Source organism: Dendrobates tinctorius, unplaced genomic scaffold, assembly GCF_039654945.1.
Source record: "Dendrobates tinctorius isolate UK_male_01 unplaced genomic scaffold, ASM3965494v1 ptg000029l, whole genome shotgun sequence".
Taxonomy (NCBI): domain Eukaryota; kingdom Metazoa; phylum Chordata; class Amphibia; order Anura; family Dendrobatidae; genus Dendrobates; species Dendrobates tinctorius.
In genome coordinates, this window is record NW_027361697.1 from 17,123,136 (window position 1) to 17,149,393 (window position 26,258).

A 26,258-nucleotide genomic window follows, 5' to 3' on the forward strand; every position below is an offset into this window, starting at 1 on the left:
CCTCTCTTAGGTGGTGCTGTCATGGGTTCCGGAAAATCCGGCTACCGGTAAGTAACCATGGTGGTTTCCCCATTTTGGGATGTGAGTATTTGGCACAGACAGTGCTTACATTACATTGGGAAGTTCTCATTGCTGATGTCCACTGTTATGACGAGTCACCGAAGGAGGAAAAAACAAAATACCAGCTAAGTCCAGAAAAACCAGAGAGGTTGGCAGCTATCGGATTGCAGACCCCTGAACCTATCCACAACAACTAGCAGTAGCCGTGGGGGGTTCCTACGGTGCCCTAGACCCCTTGATCACAGCCGGAGAACTATATAGCCTAAAGACAGAAAGGGGAAAAACTAAACTGCCCCAGAGCAGACCCCAAAGCAATAGGCAGCTCCCAACATATAATGACGGTGAAGCAAGATGAAAACACTAACACAGATAGAAAGATAGGTTGAGCAAATGATGGGGCCCAAGCTAACTACATAGGACAGGATAGGAAAGCTGCTGTCTGCCATCCGCAAAAACCCTATCAAAATGAGCCAACCGACTGATAGTCAAAACAGGCCCTGAAGTCGCTAGGCTTCAAAAAGACTATATCAGCACTCGGGTATATTCTGAAGACAGAGCAAAATATCAACAGATCAGAGACAAAAATGGAATTCAGCTCACCCCCGGCCGGGGATGGCAGAACTCCCAAAAAACAAGGCAAAACAAGAACAAAACTGAAGAGTACAAAGCAGAGCAGAAAAACTTAGCTTTGAGATGCAGGAATCAGACTGGTCTCCAAGAATCCAGCAGGAAAATCACCAGCCAGGAAGAAGGGCGTCGGCAGCCTTATATCCAGTCCTCAATTCCAGCCACCCAGTCATCATCTAGCTGCCCAGGTGTTTGGTAATCAGTCTCACTACCTTCCTTCACTAGAGGAGGGAGTTCATCAGACCTCAATGGTGAAGGGAAAAATAAACTCACAACAGTCCACTATCTGTGGGAACGATCTTCTAGTCTTGAGCCATGTTTTGGGCTACTGCTTCCTCCAGCCATGACTTGCCATTGTTCCTCAGCCCATAGGTACAGTATAGGTAGAAGAGGCCGGTGACAAAAATTGATCCACAAACAGGGAGGTAGTAAATCAATGGCACCCACCAGCATTGCCTTTTATCCATGGAGCAGCGTTCAGCCTGAAAGGAGATTGGAAACATGAGAGAAATGAGTAGTTAACACTGAGTCCTAACATAAATCCTTGGTACTCCAATTCCCTCATTAAAGTAAATGGCTATGTGAGGTGCTTACGGTATATCTGTATTTTGTTTTCAATGATAAAGCTGTATCGCCCCACAGAGTGCTCAGCACAGAGAATTTTTAGTGTCAACGTGATGTAAGTGTCGCCTCACCATGTGAGTAGCATCCAGTCATATGGAGGTGGCTTCTTAACCGCTTCCCGACCGCCCACTGTAGATAAACGTTGGCGCTTGCTGGGCTCTGTGCAGCACCGACGTTTATCTACTGTTGGCGGTTTTGTGCCCCCCGGGACCCCCACATACCTTACAACGCGGGGATCCCGGTGCACAATGCATGCTGGGACCCCCGACGTCATCGAGACCTGATTGGTTCAGGTCCTGATGATGTCAGATCACAGCAGCCAATGAGAGAGCTCGCTGGGAAAAGTTTGTTGTAGCAACAAACTTTCCCAGCGATCTGCCTTATAAAAATGCTGTTTCTCCTCAGAGCTCCTGTCAGTGAGAGATTTGAGGAGAAACAGTGTTACAAGTGCTTCTGGCAACAGCTGTGCCAGGCAGCAATTGTGCTATAAAGTAAAAAAAAAGTTAAAAACACAGATAAGGCAGGTTAGGGCTAGTAACAGTTAGGGTTACTGTTAGGCTAAAGTTAGGGTTACGTCAGTCAGTCACGTGACATCAGTCACGTCAGTCACGCCAGTCACGTCACGTCAGTCACGACACGTCAGTCACGTCACGACACGTCAGTCACGTCACGACACGTCAGTCAGTAACGACACGTCAGTCAGTAACGACACGTCAGTCAGTCACGACACGTCAGTCAGTCACGACACGTCAGTCAGTCACGACACGTCAGTCACGACACGTCAGTCAGTCACGACACGTCAGTCACGTCACGACACGTCAGTCACGTCACGTCAGTCAGTCACGTCAGTCAGTCACGTCACCTCAGAGTTTTCTATTTCTGGAAAAAAAAATAAAAACTAATAAAATGGCCCGTCCGTATTATAGTACAGAGGAGGCTTATGCACTGTTATGTTCTGACAGTGAAGAAAGTGCAGTGTCAGATGGCGATGTGGATTTCGTGGGCTTTAGTAGCAGCGACAGTGATAGCTCAGAAATGAGCAGTGATTCTGGTCCATCTTCACACACAAGGCCCAGTACAACAAGAAGGACAAATAGCGCTTCTGGAGAAACGTCTCCAACTCAGGGAACAATCCCAGTACTAGCGCTGTCCCTAGTGCTCGTGAATTGGCGCACGTCAGTGTCCAAGGGGCTTTGCCTCTTGATGTAGCATTTCCCAGATGGGAGGCTTCGGATTCGGCTACTCCATTCATCCCTAATTTTAATGCCATTCCTGGTATAAATGTGGAGGTGGAAAATTTTGGACCAATTAATTTTTTTAATTTGTTTGACAGACAGCTTGCTAGAGCATATTGTCCTACAAACAAATTTATATGCGTCTCAATTCATCAGCCAGAATCCACGATCCTATTATGCTAGGTCAAATTTATGGACACCAACTAATGTCCTAGAAATGAAAAAATTTTTAGGACTTACATTCGCTATGGGGCTTGTAAAAAAAAAAAAACGAGCATTCGGTCCTATTGGTCCAACCGCCCTGTTCAAGCCACCCCTATGTTTTCTGCAGTTCTTCCTAGGACCCGTTATGAAATGCTCATGAGGTTTTGGCATTTTAACGACAGTAGTCAATCCCTGCCCAGAGATGCCTCAGAACATGACAGACTATTCAAAATCAGACCCATCATCAAAGACTTAACAGAAAAGTTCTTGAGGCTCTACACCCCAACAGAAAACATTTCCATTGATGAGTCCCTTGTAAAATTCAAAGGAAGACTGCACCTCAAGCAATTTATTCCTTCTAAGAGAGCAAGGTTCGTAATAAAGCTCTATAAAATGTGCGAGAGTTCAACCGGATACACAGCTGCTTTTCGCATTTATGAGGGGAAAGATAGCCAACTAAACCCACCAGGATGCCCTACTTATCTGGGGACATCTGGAAAAATTGTTTGGGAGCTGATAACTCCATTTATTCGGTCGTCCATGACAGCACCACCTGAGAGAGGGGATCCGCCCTTCAGGAACAGGAAACCTACAGATACAAAAGGGCGGCACCTCTCCCACGCATCAGTTGGTTTCCTGTTCCTATAGGACGGGACTTCCTACAGATGGTCCATCATGGAGTCGTCGAGGGATTCCCAGGCCGGCTGACCGACCCAGGTAGCGGGGGGGTCTCCTACCTCGGTCAAGCTCGGGTCCCTGGATGCGCCACGGTGGGGCCGGGTAGGTCACCACGACAGTGGTTGGAGCAGGCGGAGCAGAGGGTCCGGTGGACAGCCGTCTCCATAGGGCCGGCACAAGGTATGTATGACCCCTGGAACCCCTCCTGTTGCATTCACCCGGTCTCCGCTTGCTCCTCTCTCTCTCTCTCGCCGGGGGCTGGCGGTCGCGCCTGTGCGGCGGGCGCAGGTCGGCGCATGTGGGGGCGGCAGGCATTCCGGAGCCGGGGGCGCCGTGCCGGCTCCTTTCCGCGCGCTCCCGCGGTCTTGATCGCGCGGCGGAAGTGACGCAGCGGAAGGGGCGGGGCCGGGAACGGCGAAACCGGAAGTCGGGTGCCGGCCGGCTTTCCGGGATGCGCCGCCAGTGCTCGGCGGTCTGGGGCGGCGCGCGGTACCCGGGGGGGGGGACGGAGCATGTGGGGGGGGAGTCGCGGGGGGGGGGGGGACCCGGGGGGAGGTGCCGCGCCAGAGCCCTGCTGACCCGGACACTGTGGGAGGCATTAAAAGCACAGGAGGTGACGCTGCTGGGGTGCTTCTGAAGGCCCAGTAATGGATTCGACAGAAGCCCCCACAGAGCAGCAGGACGAGGCGCAGGAGCGCCCAGAGAAACAGGCCACAGTGAATTCACATGCGAGTGGCCAGCAGAAGAAGAAACGGACGGGCGAACAAAGCCACAGAAGTTCCTCCAGGCTAAAGGACCCTCCTGCCTCCCTCCGTGACCCGGTACCTGCCTCATCTGCATGGGTAAGAGATCTCCGTGAATGTACCCTGATGCAGTGTTTTATTTTGTTCTTTCGCAGGCAAGGAAAGCTACGGGGAAGCAGAAGCACAGGGAATGTGCCCTCTATAATTGCCCTTTGCCAGACGGCCACCCTAAAAAGTTGTGTCAGCCATGCGTGCGACAAACGGTAGGGGTTGGATAGGGGTACCCTAGGGGTAGATTGACAGGCCCTTACACTCTTCCCCGTCCATACAGGTGGCGGAAGAAACACCGGACTTCACCACAAGCCTGAGGGAGATAATCAGGACAGAAATGAAGGCCCTATCTAAAAAAGACTCCTCTAAGGGAAGAGATGTTAACCTCTCTGGTTCAGAGTCCTCGGCCGCACCTGGAATCGATATCTCCTCAGATTCCCCGGCCTCCACTTCATCATCTTCAGAGGAAGACTCGAGCCGTTTCTGCTTTCCCTTAGACCAGATGGATAAGTTAGTTAAAGCAGTAAGGTCCACCATGGGGGTAGCAGACACAAAACCGGAACTTTCGGCACAGGACGTGATGTTCGGAGGCCTAGATCCCAGAAAGCGCAGATCCTTCCCGTTGAATGATAAAGTCCAGAACCTAATAGATAGAGAATGGAAAAAGCCTGAAAAAAGAGGTTCTTTGCCACCTGCCTTCAAACGAAGGTACCCGTTTGATGACCCAGTGGTAACCAAATGGGACAAGGCCCCTAAGCTGGACGCGGCAGTGGCCAAAGCCTCCAAAAAGTCCTCCATACCTTTCGATGACATGGCCTCCTTAAAAGACCCGCTAGTTAAAAAAACGGATTCTTTTCTGAAAGGAACATGGGAGATGTCAGCGGGTGCCTTGAGACCAGCGGTAGCGGCCACATGTACGGCCAGATCCTTGATGGTCTGGCTGGATCAGCTGGATTCCCAATTGAAGGATGGAACCTCAAGAGCATACATTCGAAAAGCTTTACCAGTTATCCAAAGTGCTGCTGCTTTTCTGGCTGATGCGTCAGCAGATTCTGCGAGGATGGCGGCTAGGACCGCAGGTTTATCCAACGCAGCTCGAAGGGCTCTCTGGTTAAAATGCTGGCCAGGAGACATCCAGGCCAGATCTCGACTCTGTTCCATTCCTTGTGAGGGCGAATACCTGTTTGGGCCTGTCCTGGATGAACTTTTAGAGAAGGCCGGGGACGATAAAAAGAAGTTCCCCAGTCTGCCGAACCCCTCTTTTAGACGCCCCTTTACCAGGAAAGGATATTTCCGTAGGAGGCCGTCCAGGGATCAGGGCAGATGGGACGACAAAAGGAGAGGTACTGGATTCATGTTCGGAGGAGGGGGGCGCCAGGAAGGTCCAGCACGGGACACTAAAAAGCCACCCCAATGACTAGTTGCTCCGGTAGGGGGGAGACTAGCTGCCTTCTACCCGGCCTGGGCATTAATCTCTAATAGCAACTGGATACTGGGGGTGGTAACTGCGGGCCTACGACTAGAATTCTCCCGGGTTCCCCAAGATCGTTTTAAGGTCACTCCTCTTAGGTCATCCTCATCAGAACAGTCTGCCCTGGAAGCTGAAGTTCGGGATCTTTGCCATAAAAAGGTCCTAACTAAAGTTCCAGAGGAAGAAAGGGGGAAAGGTTTCTACTCCCCTTTGTTCCTGGTCCGCAAGCCAGACAGTTCCTTTAGGACCATAATAAATCTTAAATCCCTCAATGAATTCCTGGTCACACGTCCATTTAAGATGGAAACAATTAATTCAACAATAAAATTACTGTTTCAAAACTGCTTCATGGTGGTGTTAGATTTGAAAGATGCCTACTACCATATACCCATTCATGCAGATCATCAAAGTTTTCTCAGAGTGGCAGTGCAGTTAGATGGGTCAGTTCAACATTTCCAGTATGCGGCCCTCCCCTTTGGGGTAGCAGTCGCTCCCCGTGTGTTTACTAAAGTAGTAGCGGAAGTTATGGCCCATCTACGTGAATCAGACATTTTAGTGGTTCCCTACTTAGATGACTTCTTGATTGTAGGGAAAACGGCTAACCATTGTTTGCAACAGCTACAAAGGGCAAGGTCTGCCCTAGAACGGTTAGGATGGCTGCTTAACATTAAAAAATCTCGGTTACAGCCGATGAGTATCCAACAATTCTTGGGCCTCATCCTAGATTCCGAAAAACAGGAATGCCGTCTGCCCCCGGAGAAGCTGGTTCGCCTACACTATCAGGTCCTGAACGCTTCCAATAACCCGACCATGTCCCTCAGGAAAGCCATGTCCCTTCTAGGTTCACTTTCCTCCTGTATCCCGGCGGTCCAGTGGGCCCAGTTTCATTCAAGAACTCTACAGGGCGAGGTCTTAAGGCATCAAAAAATGCTTGGGGGTTACTTAGAGGGCCAGCTAACCTTGTCCCGAAACACAAGGGAGTCCCTAGAATGGTGGCTAGACGAGAATAATTTATCCAGAGGGGTTCCCTGGGAATATGACATATCCCGCATAATCACCACGGATGCTAGCCCTTCCGGTTGGGGGGCTCATATGGGGGAAATTCTGGTCCAGGGCCTATGGGAGCATCATCAGGTAGAGATGTCATCCAACTTGAAAGAATTGACAGCAGTAGAGCTGGCGGCTAAAGAACTGCTTGTGTATCTACAGGGCCATCATGTGCGAGTGTTCTCCGACAATCTGGTCACCGTAGCGTATATCAACCACCAAGGCGGGACCCGTTCCAAATCCCTGATGAATGTAGCAGAACGGCTGTTCCAGCTAGCAGAGCAGCATTTCCTATCATTAACAGCTCTACATATAAAGGGGAAAGAAAACACCACGGCAGATTTCCTGAGCCGCAATCTCTTAAGGCAAGGAGAATGGTCCCTAAAAAACTCTATCTTCGACCTGATTGTACAGAAGTGGGGACTGCCAGAGATAGATCTCTTCGCCACCAAAGAAAACAGGAAAGTAAGGCAATTTTGCTCACTAAATCCCAGAGAAGACCCCCTGGCGGTAGACTCCTTGCTGATAAAGTGGGATTTCGGGCTATCCTATGCCTTCCCTCCCCTATCGCTATTACCTCTAGTGGTGAGGAAAATCAGGAGAGACGGAGCGAAAGTTATAGTGATCGCTCCGTTTTGGCCCAGGAGGGCTTGGTTCTCATGCCTCAGGACCATGTCAGTGTCCGATCCTTGGGTCCTTCCGGACATCCCGGATCTCCTATTCCAGGGCCCAGTGTTCCATCCTCAGGTGGCTGGCCTACATCTGACGGCGTGGAGTTTGAACGGACACTGCTGAAAGATAAAGGCTTCTCCCCAGACCTGGTTGACACTCTACTTAAAAGTAGAAAGATCACTACTACCAAGATCTATGTCAGAATTTGGAAGAGATTCCTAAAGAACTCTAGAGTAGTCGCTGGGGGTTCGGCTCCTATAAATCAAATCTTAGAATTTCTTCAGAAAGGTCTAGAAATGGGGCTCTCCACTAGTACCCTCAAAGTACAAGCTTCAGCCTTGGGGGCCCTCTTTAGCTGCAACATCGCGGGTAATTACTGGGTCAGTAGATTCATCAAGGCAGCAGGTAGATCCAGGCCAGTGGTGAAGGATAGATTCATGCCATGGGACTTGAACCTAGTCCTCACAGCCATGACAGAAGCTCCATTCGAACCCATCTCATCAGCCTCTATAAAAAACCTGTCCCTCAAGGTAGCCTTCCTGGTAGCTCTAACCTCAGCTCGTAGAGTAAGCGACATCCAGGCATTATCTAGGCGTCCTCCTTATTTACAGTTTAAGGACGATAGGGTAATACTCAGACCTGACCCGGCGTACTTACCGAAGGTAGTTTCTAGCTTTCATAGAACACAGGAAATAGTCCTTCCATCCTTCCTCCCTAATCCAGCTAATGAGAAGGAAGAGAAATTACACACCTTAGATGTTAGAGAATGCCTTAAAGAATATCTGGCGGTTACTGACCCCTGGAAAAAGGAGAATGCCCTATTTATCTCCCATCAAGGTCCCAGGAAAGGCTGTAGAGTGTCAAAAAATACACTAGCTAGGTGGATTAGAGAGGCTATTTCCATTGCATACACCTCAAAGGGCAGACCGGCACCTGCAAAACTGAGGGCGCATTCCACCAGAGCCATGGCGTCCTCGTGGGCCGAGAGATCAGAAGTCTCCATTGACCAGATATGTAAGGCGGCTACTTGGTCCTCTCCGAGCACCTTTTATAATCATTATAGGCTAGACTTGGGTGCTTCCACAGACCTCTCTTTTGGTATAAGGGTACTGCAGGCTGTAGTCCCTCCCTAAAATAGTTATTACTCTCTGTAAATCTCTCAGGTGGTGCTGTCATGGACGACCGAATAAAGTCTTAGTTACTCACCGGTTAACGGTATTTTTCGGAGTCCATGACAGCACCCGTATATTCCCCCCCCTTTTGTAGTTTAAATTTGGATATGCACTTCTTTCTCTTATATGTACACTAGTAAGGAATAGTTGTATAAAAAACACTGTGTATAAATTTTGCTATTAACCATTGTGGTCCTCTTGTGCTCTGTAATCCAACTGATGCGTGGGAGAGGTGCCGCCCTTTTGTATCTGTAGGTTTCCTGTTCCTGAAGGGCGGATCCCCTCTCTCAGGTGGTGCTGTCATGGACTCCGAAAAATACCGTTAACCGGTGAGTAACTAAGACTTTTTACAAAAAGGCTATAATCTGTATGTTGACAACTACTACACCAGCATACCCCTATTTAAAAGTCTGGTTGACCATAACATAGGGGCTTGTGGGACCATTCGCAAAAACCGTCAGGGGTTTCCACAATCGTTGGTCAACGAAAAGTTCCGAAAGGGGCAGTCAGGGGCTTTACGCAATGGAGAGCTGCTTGCCCTTAAGTATAAGTATAAAAAAGATATTTTTATCCTGAGCTCGATCCACACAGATGCCACAAAGGCCACTGCAGACCATCAGGGATCCACTACTCCAAAACCTGTGTCTGTCATTGACTACAACAAATATATGGGGGGTGTGGACCTTGCAGATCAGGTTCTACAGCCATACCAGGTATCAAGAAAATCATATACCTGGTATAAGAAGTTAGTCATTTATTTGTTTCAGGTGGCCACATATAATTCCTTTGTGTTGTACAGAAAAGCCGGAAATACAGTTACTTTCCTTGATTATCAGGAAAAGGTAATTGAACATCTTGTTTTTGAAAATTTTGTCCCCGCCAATCCTTTAGAATCTGAAGATGTTAGAAGACTCACTGAGCGACATTTTATTGCACTCATTCCAGCAACTGAAACAAGAAAGAACTCCCAGAGATGTCGTGTATGTTCCAAGAGAGGAATGAGGCATGATACCCGCTATTATTGCCCACAATGCCCATCATTGCCAGCCTTATGCCTCCATGACTGCTTTAAAATCTTCCATACAGAACCACGTTTTTAAACTTTTTTGACATTCAATGCAGTCACTTTTGGGGGCTTATGCTGTTCTGGCACCTCAGGGGCTCTGACAATGTGACATGACATCCTCAAAACATTCCAGCAAAATCTGAACTCCAATATGGCGCTCCTTCCCTTCCAAGCTCTGACATGCGCTCAAACAGTGGTTTATCCCCACATATAGGGTGTCATCATACTCATGACAAATTGCACAACAACTTTTGGGGTCTAATTTCTCTGGTTACCCTTTGGAAAAAAAAATTGAGGGCGAAAAAGTAATTTTTTGTGGAAAAAATATGATTTTTTTTTTTATTTTCACAGCTCTTCGTTATTAACTTCTGTGTAGCACTTGGGCGTTCAAAGTGCCCACTACGCATCTAGATAAGTTCCATGGGGGGGTCTAGGTTCCAAAATGGAGTCACTTATTGGGGGTTTCCACTGTTTAGGCACGTCAAGGGCTCTGACAATGTGACAGGTCACCCACAAACAATTCCAGCAAAATCTGCTCTCCAATATGGCACTCCTCCCCTTCCAAGCTCTGCCATGCACCCAAACAGTAGTATTCTCCCACATATGGGGTATCGGCATGCTCAGGAGAAATTGCTCAACAAATTGTATGGAGCAATTTCTCCTGTTACCCTTATGAAAATGCAAAATATGAAGCTAAAACAATTTATTTGTGAAAAATGTTGCTTTTTTTTATTTCCATGGCTCTATGTTATAAACTTCTGTGAAGCACCTGTGGGTTCAAGGTGCTCAATACACATCTAGATAAGTTCCCTATGGGGTCTAGTTTCCAAAATGGGGTCACTTGTTGGGGGTTTACACTATTTAGGCATGTCAGGGGCTCTACAAACGCAGCATGGTGTCCGCTATCGATTCCAGGTAATTTTGCATTCCAAAAGTCAAGTGGTGCTCCTTCCCTTTCAAGCCCTGCCATGCGCCCAAACAGTATTATTCTCCCACGTATGGGGTATCGGCATGCTCAGGAGAAATTACTAAACAAATTGTATGGAGCAATTTCTCCTGTTACCCTTATGAAAATGCAAAATATGAAGCTAAAACAATTTATTTGTGAAAAATGTTGCTTTTTTTATTTCCACGGCTCTATGTTATAAACTTCTGTGAAGCACCTGTGGGTTCAAGGTGCTCAATACACATCTAGATAAGTTCCCTAAGGGGTCACTTGTTGGGGGTTTCCACTGTTTAGGCATGTCAGGGGCTCTCCAAATGCAACATGGTGTCTGCTATCGATTCCAGCCAATTTTGCATTCCAAAAGTCAAGTGGTGCTCCTTCCCTTTTAATCTCTGCTGTGCGCCCAAACAGTATTATTCTCTCACATATGGGGTATCGGCATGCTCAGGAGAAATTGAAAAGCAAAATGTATAGACCATTTTCTTCTGTTACCCTTGCGAAAGTAAAGAAAAAAAAAAGTCTAAAGGAAAATTTTTGTGAAAGAAAATGAAATGTTTATTTTTCCCTTCACATTCTATTCATTCCTGTGAAGCACCTGAAGGGTTAATAAACTCCTTGAATGTGGTTTTGAGTACCTTGAGGGGTGCAGTTTTTAGAATGGTGTCACTTTTGGGTATTTTCTGTCATATTGACCCCCCAAACTCACTTCAAGTGTGAGGTGGTCCCTAAAAAAAATGGTTTTGCAAATTTTGTTGTAAAAATGAGAAATCGCTGGTCAACTTTTAACTCTTATAACTTCCTAACAAAAAAAAATTTTGATTCCAAAATTGTGCTGATGTAAAGTAGACATGTGGGAAATATTATTTATTAACTATTTTGTGCGATATAACTCTCTGATCTAAGGGCATAAAAATTAAAAATTGCAAAATTTTCAAAATTTTCACCAAATTTGCATATTTTTAACAAATAAACGCAAGTCATAGCAAATAAATTTTACCACTGTCATGAAGTACAATATATCACGAGAAAACAATGTCAGAATCAGCAGGATCCGTTGAAGCGTTCTAGAGTTATGACCTCATAAAGTGACACTGGTCAGAATTGAAAAAATTGGCCCGGTCACGAAGGCAAAAACAGGCTCGGGTGCGAAGGGGTTAAAGGAACACAAAACCTATAAATTAATGAGCCTAGAAAAATCAGTCTTGAATAAATCCTTCAGAGAACCACAAGGGATAATCCCATGCTGATCGGTCCCTTCTTCTTTTCATGGCCAGCTAAAGCCCTTAGTAGAGTGGTGGTTCTTAGCAATCCTTCATCCTACTGCATGGAGGTTTCTGCTGCAGTCAGTTGTCCTACAGCCACATACAAGGCACTGAGGAGGAGGAGAACATGGCTGAGCTCTTGAAGTTTTTTGTGCATGTCCTGGCTTTAGGGTTCCTTTTTAAAGGGGGGATTTTCTATGTTCCCTTCCTTTTGGATTACCCTTAGTGATTAGAAGGACTTGACAGATGTGTCACTGTACCGGACACTGCATCTGAGCTACAGTTGGCACAATTCATTTGAAAGTACCAGTCACAAGCACATATGGCGGTCATGTCGAATGCTGCAATGAAAGGTCCATTTATTCAGTTGATTATTGTAGTTCTTAGAAAGGTCCTTTAAGTAATCAAAGACTGGGCGAGCGTTATTAGAAATTTGTAAGAAGATTTTAAGAAGAGTAACCCGCTTCTGTACTCGTAATACAATCTAATTGAAGCCATTATGGAACCCCATCACATACCTCAGATCTGGATAATGTAACTGCATGCAGAAATCCTGGATTATGCACATTTCTATTAACACTGGGAGTTGGATGCTGACATCACTGGCTGTAATTTCAAATAAAAAAAAAAAAGTGTCTTTGAATTTATTTTTTTCTTATTAGAAATTCATGAGCGGTAGTTCAATAAAAGTCGGCCTGATGGTAATTCACTCAGACTATTTTCTGACTGCATGCAGAGCAGCCCATCGGTTGTTTGATGTTTTTTGTGAAGAAAGTCTATTTGATGTGATTTTTTTTTTTGTTTTTTTATCCTTTTACTCCAAAGTCTTCAGCTGCCCTCTCTCCACCCGTCTATCATTTATGTCTGTTACTGTTACATCTTTCCTAGCTGCCTCATTAATTCGCTGTCACTGGAGTACTTTCCAGATGTTGTCCAGAGGCATTAGCCTTTTGTTAGTCATTGTTTCGTACCGACGCTTTCTTCTAGTTGACCAGCAGATGATCTTTCAAGGCATTGTTCAGATTTCAGAAAAATGTTAGTTGATTGTAAACTATGAGCTTTCCATCACCTAGTACAATGGCTTGGTCTTAGCCCCTGAAGAGGGTGCATCAAATTCCACTTAGCCCTTATGGGATCCAATTAGATAATGAAGATTACTTATTATACAGCTTTATATTATATGGACAGGGCAGTTTTTCAATGGTTAACATCTTTGTCTTGCAACGCCAGGGTCCTGATTTAGAATCCAACCAAGGCAACATCTGCATGGAGTTTGTATGCTCTTGTCTCTGTGGGTTTCCTTTTAGGTACTATAAGAAAGCAGAAGGTATGTGTCACTGAGGTGGCTGGCCTCAGTAGCACAAGTCCCCAGGAAGTCTGTACCAGTAACAATAGGCTATTGAGAGGGTTTTTATTCGACTGAATTTTGGGTCTGGGATGTGGGAGCGACCAAAAGAACCTGGGTGGGAAAGGTTGCTCCTATACTCATGTGCAGTTCTTACAGGCCTAATAACAGGCAGCTGAGTTAGCTTAGCAGTGTGTGTTGTGCTGGGACTGGTAGATAGTCTGTACTGCAGCCTGAGAGGCTTCTTTGATGCAAGTTTGATTTACTTTGCCTTACCCAGAGAAAGGACTGTTTTGGGTAATCACTTTGGTGTTTCCTCTTGCACTCCAAAACTTCCCTGAGTCAAGATAATATCAGTAGATATAAAGAAATTAATTAAAGAGCGCTAACATGCCTTTTTATTGACCTGAGGAATAAGAGAATAGGTTCCCTTGATGGGTCAAAATGCAGTATATGTCAGTTGTTCAATATAACAGACGCCCTGTGGCATCTGCCACGATCGGTGTTATCACTGACAATGGCTGTTCAACTTCCTTAGATGCTGCAGTCAATACCAACAGAGGCATCTAGATGGTTACAGAGGGTGGAAACTCCCACTATAACCTCTTCAGAACCCCGAGAATGTAATTGTAGTGTCCCAGTGTTTGCCATAGCAATTCAAGTCCATATAATGGGCTCAGGGGGTTTGCCAATTTCAGACGCCTCTCACAGCCAAACCAGATCTCACACTTTGCACTGACGAGGGGCAGTACCCCGAAACACAGTGTCTGCAAATTGAGATTCTGGCTTGGCTTTTACCCTAAGTCATGTAACAAGGCTCGTTAAAGGGTCGACATTGATTTTTAGGATTGCTACTTCCAATAGGTGGCACTAGAGTTCTAGTCCTCTTCCTCTCTGAAGAGACAATTAACATAATTAGCCTACTTTTTGAAAAAATTTAGTCACATTTTTGAGATTTTCATAAAAATGATTTTGGCACTTAACACAAGGTACAATATGTCCCGAAAAAAAAAAAATCTTGGTCACTGAAATATTACGGTGTTATTACCACATAAAATGACACATGTCAGATTTTAAAAATGTGGCTAGGTCAGTAAGGGGTTTAAACAAACCTTGTCATTGAAAGCTTTCCAAGATGGCTGTTGCTGAACCCTCTAGTGATCATGCACTGAAGACTTTCAGCCTAGATACAAGAAATCCATAGCTTCCCAATATGGTGACTTCTGAGCCTTTTACTGCGCATGTGATAAAAGCATCCACCGCAGGCATAGATGTAAGGCAAACATAGCTTCCTGACATAGTAACTGCTGAACCCTGTAGTGCTCATGTGCTGAAAGCATCTAGCGCTATATTGCCAAGTTTTTAAAACTAAGGTTCGGATACGGCTTTAAAGAAGGCTTCTACTTGCGATATAACGCAATTTTATTTCAAAGTACAAAATTAAAGGAATAGTATGATTGATTGAATAGTATGATTGCGTACAATTTTTTATATTTTAAGATACAAGGGTTAAGTATATATAAAGATTAACTACATACAGTATACTCACATTATCCGTCTGGAATATCAGAGAAGCATCACCAAGACAGAGAACCCCTGGAAGATTCACAACACTGCACGGGCATCCCCATTTATGCAGGTATCAACACTGTACACATACAGGTATCCAAGTTTTTGCTTCTGTCATTTTTCTCTGATCTTATATAGTGATTTACACTATGTGTAACTCTAGTTTCACCCTGCCCTTCAAGTGGCCAGCTTTCAAGGTCGGATGAAACTGAGCTACCATGGAGTCATCAGACAAGGGGCCATAAACCCTTAGAATATAAAAGCCACAAGAATTTAGCTAAAACCACCACAGACAGAGGTTAAGTAAACCTTAATGTTTTACAATGACAAACAACAAACATATAGAAACTTATGAAATGCATAAAGACCTACAAGAGTTTTGATATCCCATCAAAGTGTATGAATATACCCAACAGTACAACTCAATTAAATAAACAATTCATCAAAATATATAGAAGAATATATTTATTACAACACCATAGCAATACAACAAACAAATACTATTAATTCTTAATATCCATACAAAAATAGTATACAGGTGAACAGCAATATAAACACAGCAAAGGAGGGCAACACTGTAGTAACCAGGATAGGAGAAGCAAAGTACCTCAATCAATAAATGTCACTAAATATCCATTGATCATCATAATCACCATATATTAAATAGTACTGCCTCCCAATCCTAGGTCATGGAGTATAAATGTGGTTTGCAGAACTTGGTAAGTATGTAAATAAGTTTCATGAAACATATCAAAGAGATTAGACACGGAGACTAATTATATGCATTTCATATAATCCAAAATAGTGCACCAAGATAGCATCCAAATCTAACTAGAAGTAAAAAAAAAAAAATGCCTCTTACCCATAAGAAATGTGATGCTCCAAAGCGCTGGTGCCCCAATCTGCGTTTCGATGCCTCTTCCTCGGGGAACTATAGAAACTTAGAACTGTTTGTGAAGTGAATAACCAAACATTTCTCAAGATTGTGTCACTGTGTGCATTGTCTATCTAAATGTTTGACCAGAAATGCAGCTATGTAATGGTTTGATTGCATTCTGTATATTTTAATATGGACTCAAAATATCCATTTTTATATTCACACTACAAGCACCGACACAGGTAGTAGGCCCCCATAGTGTGATGCTAAGTCACTTCTCACGGACAAGCCGTGAGTCTGGGTAGCCAAAGAGTCTGAGATCAAGAGCCAGGATGGTATGTCATAAACAGAGGGAAGAGCAAAGGCATATATTGGGGTCACAGTCCAGAGTCAGAATTCCAAGGTCAAGGCAAAAGGAGTAATACAAATGGGTAGTCAATAGGCAAATTCAGGGTCTGGCAACAGAAGATCAGAATGTCTGAATTCAGAGCACAGAGGACAAAACGAACAGAGTAGAAAGTTAGGACTGGCAGCCATCTAGGTCAGACTGCTTCAGTTAAGTAGCTGGGTAATTACTTGGAACAGAAAACACCTGAAGGAAGCTCAGCCCCTCCCCAATCCCAGATTGGAAGGCCAAGCTGTCACTCAAAATACCGACAGCTCATCACTCCCCCTGCACTAAATTGGACGGCTGAGCAGTCAGTCACTGAATCCAAGACATACTGGGCGGTGGAATCGTGACACATGGCTTCCAGACATAGTAACTGCTGAGCCCTTTACAGAGCAGCAAGAGATAGAAGCGACAAAATCTCCTGCATCTGCCCCTTCACTGAACTCTGTTCCTTTGCTCTTGGAATTGCCTAAACCATTTTAGAATACCTTTTGCCATCACGTCATTGAATTAGATTTTTTTTTTTACATTTAAGAGTGTAGCAATTTCCTTTAATTCTGCATCACATAATTTGCTCCTATAATTTCACGCACAGGAGCAGAATATAATTTTATAATTTAGAAGAGGGAGCAGCAGTGAGGAGCGAATGTGCTCGGATTAGGTGTTGAGGTCTCCACGTATCCCTGCATATATTGCCGCTATCGAAACAGCCGCGGGGTCTTGATCATATTATTCGAGCACACCGAAGACACTCGGTTAGCACCATTAGCATGCTAGCTAACACCTTGTCCGAGCAGGTTCGCTCATCACTAGTGAGCAGAGAGCCCAAAAATAGAACAGAAAAGCCGATAGTAACAGATTTTAATTTTTCCTTTCCTTAGGAAAGTCCTTTACCCCTTTCCCGTGAATTTTATATGGCTTTCTATAAACGTCCAATAATTCAGAACATCTGATGATATGACACCTGTCCAGTCCTGTTACGGCAGGATACAAAATGTTTTTCATAGCTGCGTAATAGCCTATAGAAATGTTTTGTTTTTTTTAATTAATAAGAGATACAACAATGGCCATTAAATATTCCAAATTCATCACCACGATCTGCGGGTTTGTGAATGTACGCATTCAATATTTGTAACTGGAACCTCGATGTAAAATTGTCGCTTAGCAAACATCGCTCTCTTCAAAGGCGGCGAGTAAAATAAATCTGTATATCAAAATAAGTTCATTAAATTTGTCCAATTACTCCACAGCTGCAGATGCCAACATAATGCGCGGTTTTATTCTGTGCCAGTTTCACTCTTATTCGGAAAACACAATCTGTGAGTAAATTCGGGGCTGTTTTCACCCAGGGGACTTTCCAATAACTCACATTTTTTTGATATGTGTATTTGTAGATAACAGATGCAAGATGGTTCATTGGGGGAAAGAGTGCAGCATATGTGGGATGCAGAACAAACATAGAAGTCTCTTAACGTTTTTACTCGTCCATCAACTTAAATTTTTACATCTGTTAGCATAATAGAAGTGTTTTGTGGTTTTTATTCATTTTTATTTATTTTTTCTACTATCTTTTTTTTTATTCTGTCTTTTCAAAAAGAATAGGCTGTTATGTGCATACATGAGAATTACACTATTTCTGACCATTATGTGGCCTATGTTCTTCATTATTTAGGACTTTCCCCCAGGCTTTAATCCCTAGAGGCTAGAGCAGCTTCTCTTTCTGCTCTACCGCTTTCTCCCTCTCCTTTCTCTCCCTCTCCTTTCTCTCCCTCTCCTTTCTCTCCCTCTCCTTTCTCTCCCTCTCCTTTCTCTCCCTCTCCTTTCTCTCCCTCTCCTTTCTCTCCCTCTCCTTTCTCTCCCTCTCCTTTCTCTCCCTCTCCTTTCTCTCCCTCTCCTTTCTCTCCCTCTCCTTTCTCTCCCTCTCCTTTCTCTCCCTCGGTTTGATCATTCACTGGAGACAGAGCTGTAGACAGATTTGAGCAGTATTTTATAGTTGAATAATCCGTGCAGAGGGTGGAAGTGACTAGTGGGAAAAGTTTCTTAATTTCACTTGTACTGTTTTATTTAAGTAGAAAAATGCTAACCCCCCCCACCCAATAAAAATAGATGCTATAGTTTGGTCAGTAGGGATGACCTTTTTTAACTTGTGTACACTAGTGAAAATTATCAAAGGCCACATAACACAGAATGACCTCATTGACCGTGTGTAACAGATATACCTAGGCTATTTTTCCTTCTCCCTGCGCCCATATCTTTGCACATGTTGCAGCGCATGCCCGCAGCACGTTCCCCTTGAAATCAATTGGGCAACTTCTGAGCCGTTTTCTTTACAGATTTACCGGCACATAAAGTATAACCAGCACAGTACTAACATTGAAGACTTTTGTTAAAGGGGTTCTTTGGGATCTTAATGTGATGGTCTATCCTTGTAACAGGCCATTAATGTTTAATCACTTGTGGTCAGACCTCCATAAACCGTACCGATCAACACAACAAAAGGGCAGCAATGCTCACTACAGTACCCAACATAGCACCCAGCACTGCGACATCCTTACCGATATGGCTGTGCCAAATACTGCAACGTCGCCCCCTTGGACTAACGCATCTCATTCTCTTATTCTAACTTGCTTGCAGTAGATCATTTAGCTATTTTACGGGATTACTTGCGTTTTTATTTGGGTTTTTTATTTTTTTTTATTTTTTTTTCCAGGTGAAGGAAGAGATTGAAAAACTTGAAGATAAAGTAGAATGTGCCAATAACGCTTTGAAAGCCGACTGGGAGCGATGGACAAAAAACATGCGGACTGATTTAAAAGCTACTTTTCTAACCATGGCCGACACCAGAATCGACCATTATCAGGAGGTGATGTAGTTCAGTAGTTTTTGTTTTGTTTTTTTTTGTACAGGATGCCTTTGTAACAATTTATTACCGACTTTTTAAACACCTGTCTCTAGTTTTTACTTTTGTGCTTTTTACATAACATCTCATAAGTGATGACCAGCTTCAGAAGATTGTTGACTGTGTGGTTGGAATTACCATGAAATGGCGATGGTAATTTATTACCTCTTTTTTTCCTTTTATGCGTTTACAATTACGTTTCTCGCTCTGTCCTCACATTATTGAATGGTTGTAAATAAATCGTTGGACAATATAGGCCAAGTAGTACTCCGCAAATTGTAAACTAGTATGTGCTCTTTTGTTGGAGTCCTTTTACTATTGAATCCTCAGCATTCAGATTCGTCCTCGCTCCCGTTTAAGTAGAATTCTTTTATATTTTATTATGCTGTGAAATTAGCCGTGTCTTAGCAAATTGTTTTTTACTAACACGGCACAGCGGTGCTGAGTGGAAACTATTCAAGATTAATACCGTGAAATGATGCATCCTACAAATCGCCTCACTGAAATATACTTACGGTAGATAAAAAAAATATCTGGTCTTATTTCAAAACTATAAATATGGCAACTCCTCTCCAATAGACTACGTCTGTGAGAAGCCCACCTATCTAGACAAGATTTTTCATATATTTTGCATACTGGCTACCGCCTTGAAGAGGGTCCCTCCGCCTCACTTACGGCTCATTCAGATGTCCGATTTCTGTGTTCGAGGGCTATCCTTAATTTTCACTGATGACACTCGTACCTGAGAAAGTCAGGGGGCCATTAGCATATCTGTGATTTTTCGCGGACTGAAAGGTTCCCAAAAAATCGCGGAGACACATCACATTTTGATCCAAATCTAAAATGCAAGTTCAATGGGTCCATGAAAAAATTCGGACATCAGGATTTTCTTGGACTATCACAATAGAAAAGGTGGAGACTTTTTTCTGTTATCTCTCCACATATGAGAAAATTGGATGGGACTCACACCACAATGTAAGGTAAGAATATTGGACGTGTGAGTGAGACCTTCAGGCCTTATTCATCGTGAGGCAAGCAGGGCCTAATTATAAGGACAGATGGGCAATACCTGTCGCTCATGCTTGCGATTTGGCAGATATCTGTAGACGTGACATCACTGGCCTCATTTGTGGAACTGATCGGCACTGAAGTAACTCTTTAAAGAGGTTTTACTGTATTTTAGAGATGAGCCAAAAGATTAGGATTTCCCTGGTATGACAACCTCTTTGGTACATGCAGAGAGGTGCAAATTTCCTCATTCGGTACTTGAGTGATGGAATCTGGGTGCCTCTTGTGATCACTAGATTATGTGATTTGCGTTAAACTTTGAGGTTTGTAGGACGTGGGAATAAGAGTGTAGGCCAAAGCAGTTCCCAATGCCCTAGTCCATCTGCAACAGAGTACAGAAGTGGACGCCTCATCAGAGTAGTGCAAATCTTTTTCTTATCTGTTTTTATCACCATCAGAAGTTGCATTATATACTGTATTGTTAAACCACTTCTAGACCCCACAACATAGATTAGGCACTAATAAAAGTGTTGTACTTCGTAAGGCCCACAAATCCGTTTAAAGTTGGCCAAACCTGCCAATTTTGGTGGTACCTGCTGCCAATTTAATGTATATAAAGATCCTCCATCTCTTTCCCCATAGGTGAGATTGGGTCAGAGATAGATCAGAAAAATTAAATTTACACTTTTTGGATCTTTTAGTTTTCAGGGGCGATAAGCTGCTGCTAAAAGTGTCCTAGTGTGGCTTTCTCCTTCCCCCATGACGGCACCACGGAGAGAGGGGATCCGCCCCACGGGGACAGGAAACCTACCGATAAAAAGGCGGTACCTCTCTCCCGCATCAGTTGGTTTCCTGTCCCCATAGGGAACCTACAGACTTGCCGGGGCCGACCAGTCTGGAGGATGGCAGCGGGAGACCCCTGCCCCAGCTGGGGCGGTTACCCGAGGCGCCACCGCTGGGGTCAGCGGGCCTCCAGGGTGTGCGAGGAGGAGAGGCGGCGGCAGGAAGATCCGTCCTCCCCTCAAGGCTTGGCGTCCTCCATGATCGGAGCAGGTACCAGGAGAGCGTCAGCGGGTGCAGGTATTCCCCACGCGCCAACAGCCGAGGAAGACGCTGCCGGCTGCGGTGCATCTCTGGGAGCCGGCCATGGTGCGCACGCGCGGGGCGCGTGACGTCACACAAGGGCCGGCAGGCCGGGGGGGAGGCGCCGCCGCCCGCGGTGCACCTCTGGGAGCCGACGAGGTGCGCACGCGCGGGGCGCGTGATGGCACACAAGGCCCGGGGGGAGGCGCCGCCGCCCGGGAGCAGTCAGCGTATGCGGGGGGAGCAGCGACGCCCCACGCGTGCCGGATGCCGCCGCCCGCGCAATGACGGGGGGGCGGAGAGTGCGGCGTCACCAGCTGGCCTGGTGCAAAGAAAACAAAGGGAGAGGGAAATTTGGGTTTTTGAACTCATCCCTCACTTAAATAAAAGCGCACAGGGGGCACAGCGCGGCCTGTCACCTGGCGCCATGAGTGAACCAGAAGAGCAGCAACTGTTTGAGGCATCCTCAGACACAGGACACCAGCAGCAGCCATGGAAGTCACCGCAGCAGCACCGTAAGAAGGACACCAAGGAGCAGCCGCAGCGACAAGGCTGCAGCAGCCGTTCGGAGTCCCGAAGCAGCAAGGAGTCTGGGGGGGCAGGAGTCCCAAAGGACAAGCCACGTGCAGATCCGAGGCCCACGTCTGATTCGGTATCCTTCTTCGGTCTGGCGGGTAAGTGGACTGCGTGAACGTATATGCCGTAATTAGGGCCTGTCTTTCTTCTCTTATAGGGGAAGAAGTGCACTCAGAAATCTAACCACAAGATTTACCCACTTTGTTAAGGAGGAGCTCCCTACGGCATGGGGAAAAAGGCTCTGCCAGTCCTGCATTGAGCATACAATATGAAAGGAATCCCCAGGGTTCGCTTCTGACTTTAGGGCCCTAAATGTCCATCAGGTAGAGAACACCGTCAAAACTCTGCGGGGAAAAAAGGCAAAAAGTATAAGAAACCCAAAAGAAAAGAACCCGAGTCAGACCCTAGTGAAAGGGAAAGTGGTTCTTCGTCACCAGACACAGATAGCCCGTCATCCGGCTCCTCATCCTCTGAGGATGAAGGTCGCAACTGCTTCCCCATAGAAGAAACGGATAATTTAGTAAAAGCTATCAGAACCACTATGGGGCTTGTAGACATTAGGCCGAAGAGAACCATCCAGGATGCCATGTTTAGTGGGCTGGAGCAGAAGAAGAGGAGGTCTTTTCCCATGAACGATAAAATCCAGTCGCTCATTCAGAGGGAGTGGAAAAGGCCGGAGAAAAAGGGCCTCCTAGCACCAAAAAGGAAATACTCATTTGAGGAGCCAAGCTGCTCATTTTGGGACAAGGCACCGAAAGTGGATGTAGCAATAGCGAAAGCTTCGAAAAAATTCGCCCTGCCGTTCGAGGACATGGGGACACTGAAAGACCCTATGGATAAGAAATCTGACACATTCCTGAAAGGAGCCTGGGAAGCAGCCGGAGGTGGACTAAAGCCCGCTATAGCTACCACTTGCACAGCCAGAGCCCTGATGGTATGGCTGGACCAGCTGGACGATCAACTAAGGAATAAAACGACAAGGGGAGCAGCGGCATTTCTAGCAGATGCATCCGCGGATTCAATCAGATTGACAGCTAAGGCAGCCTCATTCTCGAATGCAGCACGAAGAGCCCTATGGCTCAAGTGCTGGACGGGAGACCTGCAAACAAAAACAAAGTTGTGCGCCATTCCCTGTGAAGGGGAATTTCTTTTCGGACCTACACTGGACGATATACTCGAGAAAGGGGGGGGTTAAAAGAAATCTTTCCCTAACCCATCCAATTTCCCCTTCAAACACTTTCGGAGCAGGAAATTTATCCAGAGGAAGCCGCCTAAAAACTCCCAGGACAAGTGGGAAGATAGAAGAGGCAAAGGGAAGGGGTTCATGTTCGGGAAGCCGGCTGACAAGAAGCAACCCCAATGAAGGTGTCTCCCAGGTAGGGGGAAGATTGAGCCTCTTCTTCCCGGCCTGGGAAAAAATATCAGACAGTTCCAGGATTCTAAGCAATATAGAAACAGGCCTCAAGTTAAAATTCCACACCTTACCCAAACCCTCTTTCGTAGTGACCCCACAGAGGCTTTCGAGAGAAGAGCAAGTTGCAGTACAACAGGAGATTCAGACCCTGGTGGAGAAAGCAGTGTTACAGGAAGTTCCCCACCAAGAAAAAGGAGAAGGCTTCTATTCCCCTATCTTCTTGCGAAAGAAACCAGATGGGACGTTCAGGACGATAGTGAACCTGAAAAGGTTAAACAAATGCTTAGTGATTCCTCCATTCAAGATGGAGACAATAAAATCCATGGTAAAGATATTGTTTCCAGCTTGTTACATGACAGTACTTGACCTAAACGACACGTACTATCACGTCCCTATATACACAGACTACCGCCGGTTTCTCAGAATAGCAGTCACAATAGGGGGAGAAATAAAGCATTACCAATTCAAAGCCCTCCCATTCGGGCTGGCCATCACCCCAAGAGTATTCACGAAAATTATATCGGAGGTTATGGCACGTTTCAGAGAACAGAACGCCCTAATAGTCCCATACTTGGACGACTTCCTAATAGTAGGCAACTCCTCGGGCCATTGCAGAGACCAATTGAACCAGACTATGAAATCTTTGTCCAACCTAGGTTGGCTGCTGAACCTACCAAAATCTCGGCTAATTCCGAGCAAGGTGCAGGAATATTTGGGCATAACCATAGATTCCATCAGGCAGGAGTGCCGCCTCCCCGAAGGGAAATGGCTACACATAGAGCAGCTAGCAACAGGAGCAATGACACGGACACTGACACATAGGAAGGCCATGTCCTTGCTCTGCTCAATGACAGCCTGCCTACCAGCGGTCCAGTGGGCCCAAGCTCATACAAGAGATCTCCAGTGGGAGATACTAGAGGCAGAAATTTCTCTTCACGGGAATTTAGAAGGGCAGTTAAACATTTCACCCGTGACAGTTCATTCTCTACAGTGGTGGACGGAACCATCCAACCTAGCCAGGGGGGTTCCTTGGGTGATACCGGTCTCGCAGATCCTTACTACAGACGCAAGCCCCAGGGGGTGGGGGGCTCACTTGGACAACCACGTAGCACAAGGGGTCTGGACAGAGGATGAAAAGGCAGCCTCCTCGAATATGAAGGAGCTACTAGCGGTGATGCGCGCCCTCATATATTTTCTAAACTCCCTCAGGGCCCACCACGTAAGAGTGTTCTCGGACAACAGCATGGTAGTGGCTTACTTAAATCATCAGGGGGGGGCACGAGATCCCGTACCCTTATGGACGTGACAAAGTCAATTTTCCACTTGGCAGAAGGCAATCTAGGCTCACTAACGGCATTACACATAAAAGGGTCAGACAACGTGATGGCAGACTTTTTAAGTCGCACACAGCTGAGACAGGGCGAATGGGAACTGAACCAGAAAGTTTTCAATCAGATCACACAGCTATGGGGAAAACCCAACATAGACCTATTCGCCAACAAAGCGAATTGGAGGGTGAAAACATTCTGCTCCATAGACCCATCCGGGGACCCGTTAGCCCTGGACGCCCTTATGATCCCCTGGCACTTTCCCCTTGCATATGCGTTCCCACCAATAGCCTTGATTCCGTCAGTTCTGAGGAAGATCCGGGAGGACAAAGCGAGGGTAATACTAATAGCTCCCTTCTGGCCGAGAAGGACGTGGCTCTCGTGGCTGAGGAGAATGTCCATCTCCGATCCTTGGGTCCTCCCGGATATCCCAAACTTACTCTCCCAGGGCCCAGTACTGCACCCTCAGGCGGAGAATCTACACATGACGGCCTGGAATTTGAAAGGGCTCTATTAATCAACAGAGACTTCTCCCAAAACTTAGTATCCACGCTACTGCAAAGCAGGAAACCGATAACCACTTAAGAGTATGGGAGGGTCTGGAGAAAGTTCCTTTCTGTATCAAAGGCTAGTCCAAAGGGGAAGATACCCATATCAAACATCTTAGAGTTCCAACAAAGGGGTTTAGAGCAAGGCCTAGCTACTAGCACACTAAAGGTTCAAGTGGCAGCCTTGGGGGCCCTATACAACTGTGACTTGGCGGGGATTCGTTGGTTGTCCAGGTTCATTAAGGCAGCCAGTAGATCCAGGCCCGTGTCTTCCCTAAACACCCCTCCCTGGGATCTAAACTTAGTACTCTCAGCCCTGACCAAGCCTCCCTTTGAGCCTTTGCAGAAAGCACCACTGAAGTTAATATCTCTCAAGACCTCCCTCTTGGTAGCCCTCACATCAGCCCGTAGAATTAGCGACATCCAGGCCCTGTCGGCCTTTCCTCCATTCACACAGATTCTGGACGACAGGGTGGTACTTAGAACAGACCCAGCCTATCTGCCGAAGGTAGCGTCCCGATTCCACAGAACCCAGGAAATCTCTCTTCCCTTCATTTTGCCCCAACCCCAAAAACAAGGGAGAAGAAACCTTGCACACATTAGATGTCAGGAGATGCCTAGTGGAATACTGAGTGGCAGCCAGGGAGTGTAGGAAGGATAGGGCTCTTTTTGTCTGCTTCCAGGGGCCAAAGAAAGGGCGGAAGGCATCAAAGAGCACGCTGGCGAGGTGGATAAGGGACGCCATCACCTTGTCGTACTCGTCAGAAGGCTCGGGCATCCCAGGCAGAATAACGGCCCATTCCACAAGAGCGGTGTTAACTTCCTGGGCAGAGAGAGCGGGCGCCTCCTTTGAGAAGATATGTAGAGCCGCTACTTGGTCCTCTCCTTCAACTTTCTTTAACCACTATCGGCTGGACCTAGCCACCTCCTCAGATCTAACCTTTGGTAGAAGGCTGCTGGAGGCAGTGGTCCCCCCCTAATAGATAGTCTCTGCAATTCTCTCCGTGGTGCCGTCATGGGGGGAAGGAGAAGATCGTAGTTACTTACCGATAACGGTATTTCTCCGATCCCATGACGGCACCCGTATATTCCCTCCCTACACGCGTGGGGTGCGCACTTATTGTAAATACAAGTTAGCCAAAAAGTCACGTGGTGTCTCCTCTGCGCAGTTTAATAATTATAGAAATTCCTTTTTCTTAAAGTGTTGTGTTAGTATTAGGCTGAAGTTCCATTAATGCTCTGTAAAACAACTGATGCGGGAGAGAGGTACCGCCTTTTTATCGGTAGGTTTCCCTGTCCCCATGGGGCGGATCCCCTCTCTTCGTGGTGCCGTCATGGGATCGGAGAAATACCGTTATCGGT

The 26,258-nt window shown here is 46.0% G+C and overlaps 1 protein-coding gene across 3 annotated transcripts in view; it reads left to right on the forward strand.

Annotated features, from left to right (window-relative positions):
- Positions 1-26,258, forward strand: part of SNX7 (sorting nexin 7) — a 161,537-nt gene that overhangs the window by 108,077 nt on the left and 27,202 nt on the right. For 2 of the 3 annotated variants that reach the window (XM_073571403.1, XM_073571404.1), the window contains exon 8: positions 18,751-18,903. In XM_073571403.1, the coding sequence (XP_073427504.1) occupies positions 18,751-18,903 (153 nt within the window). Of the gene's footprint in view, positions 1-17,290; positions 17,360-18,750; positions 18,904-26,258 lie in introns of those variants that run through there. The other variant, XR_012231423.1, reaches the window with a different exon arrangement.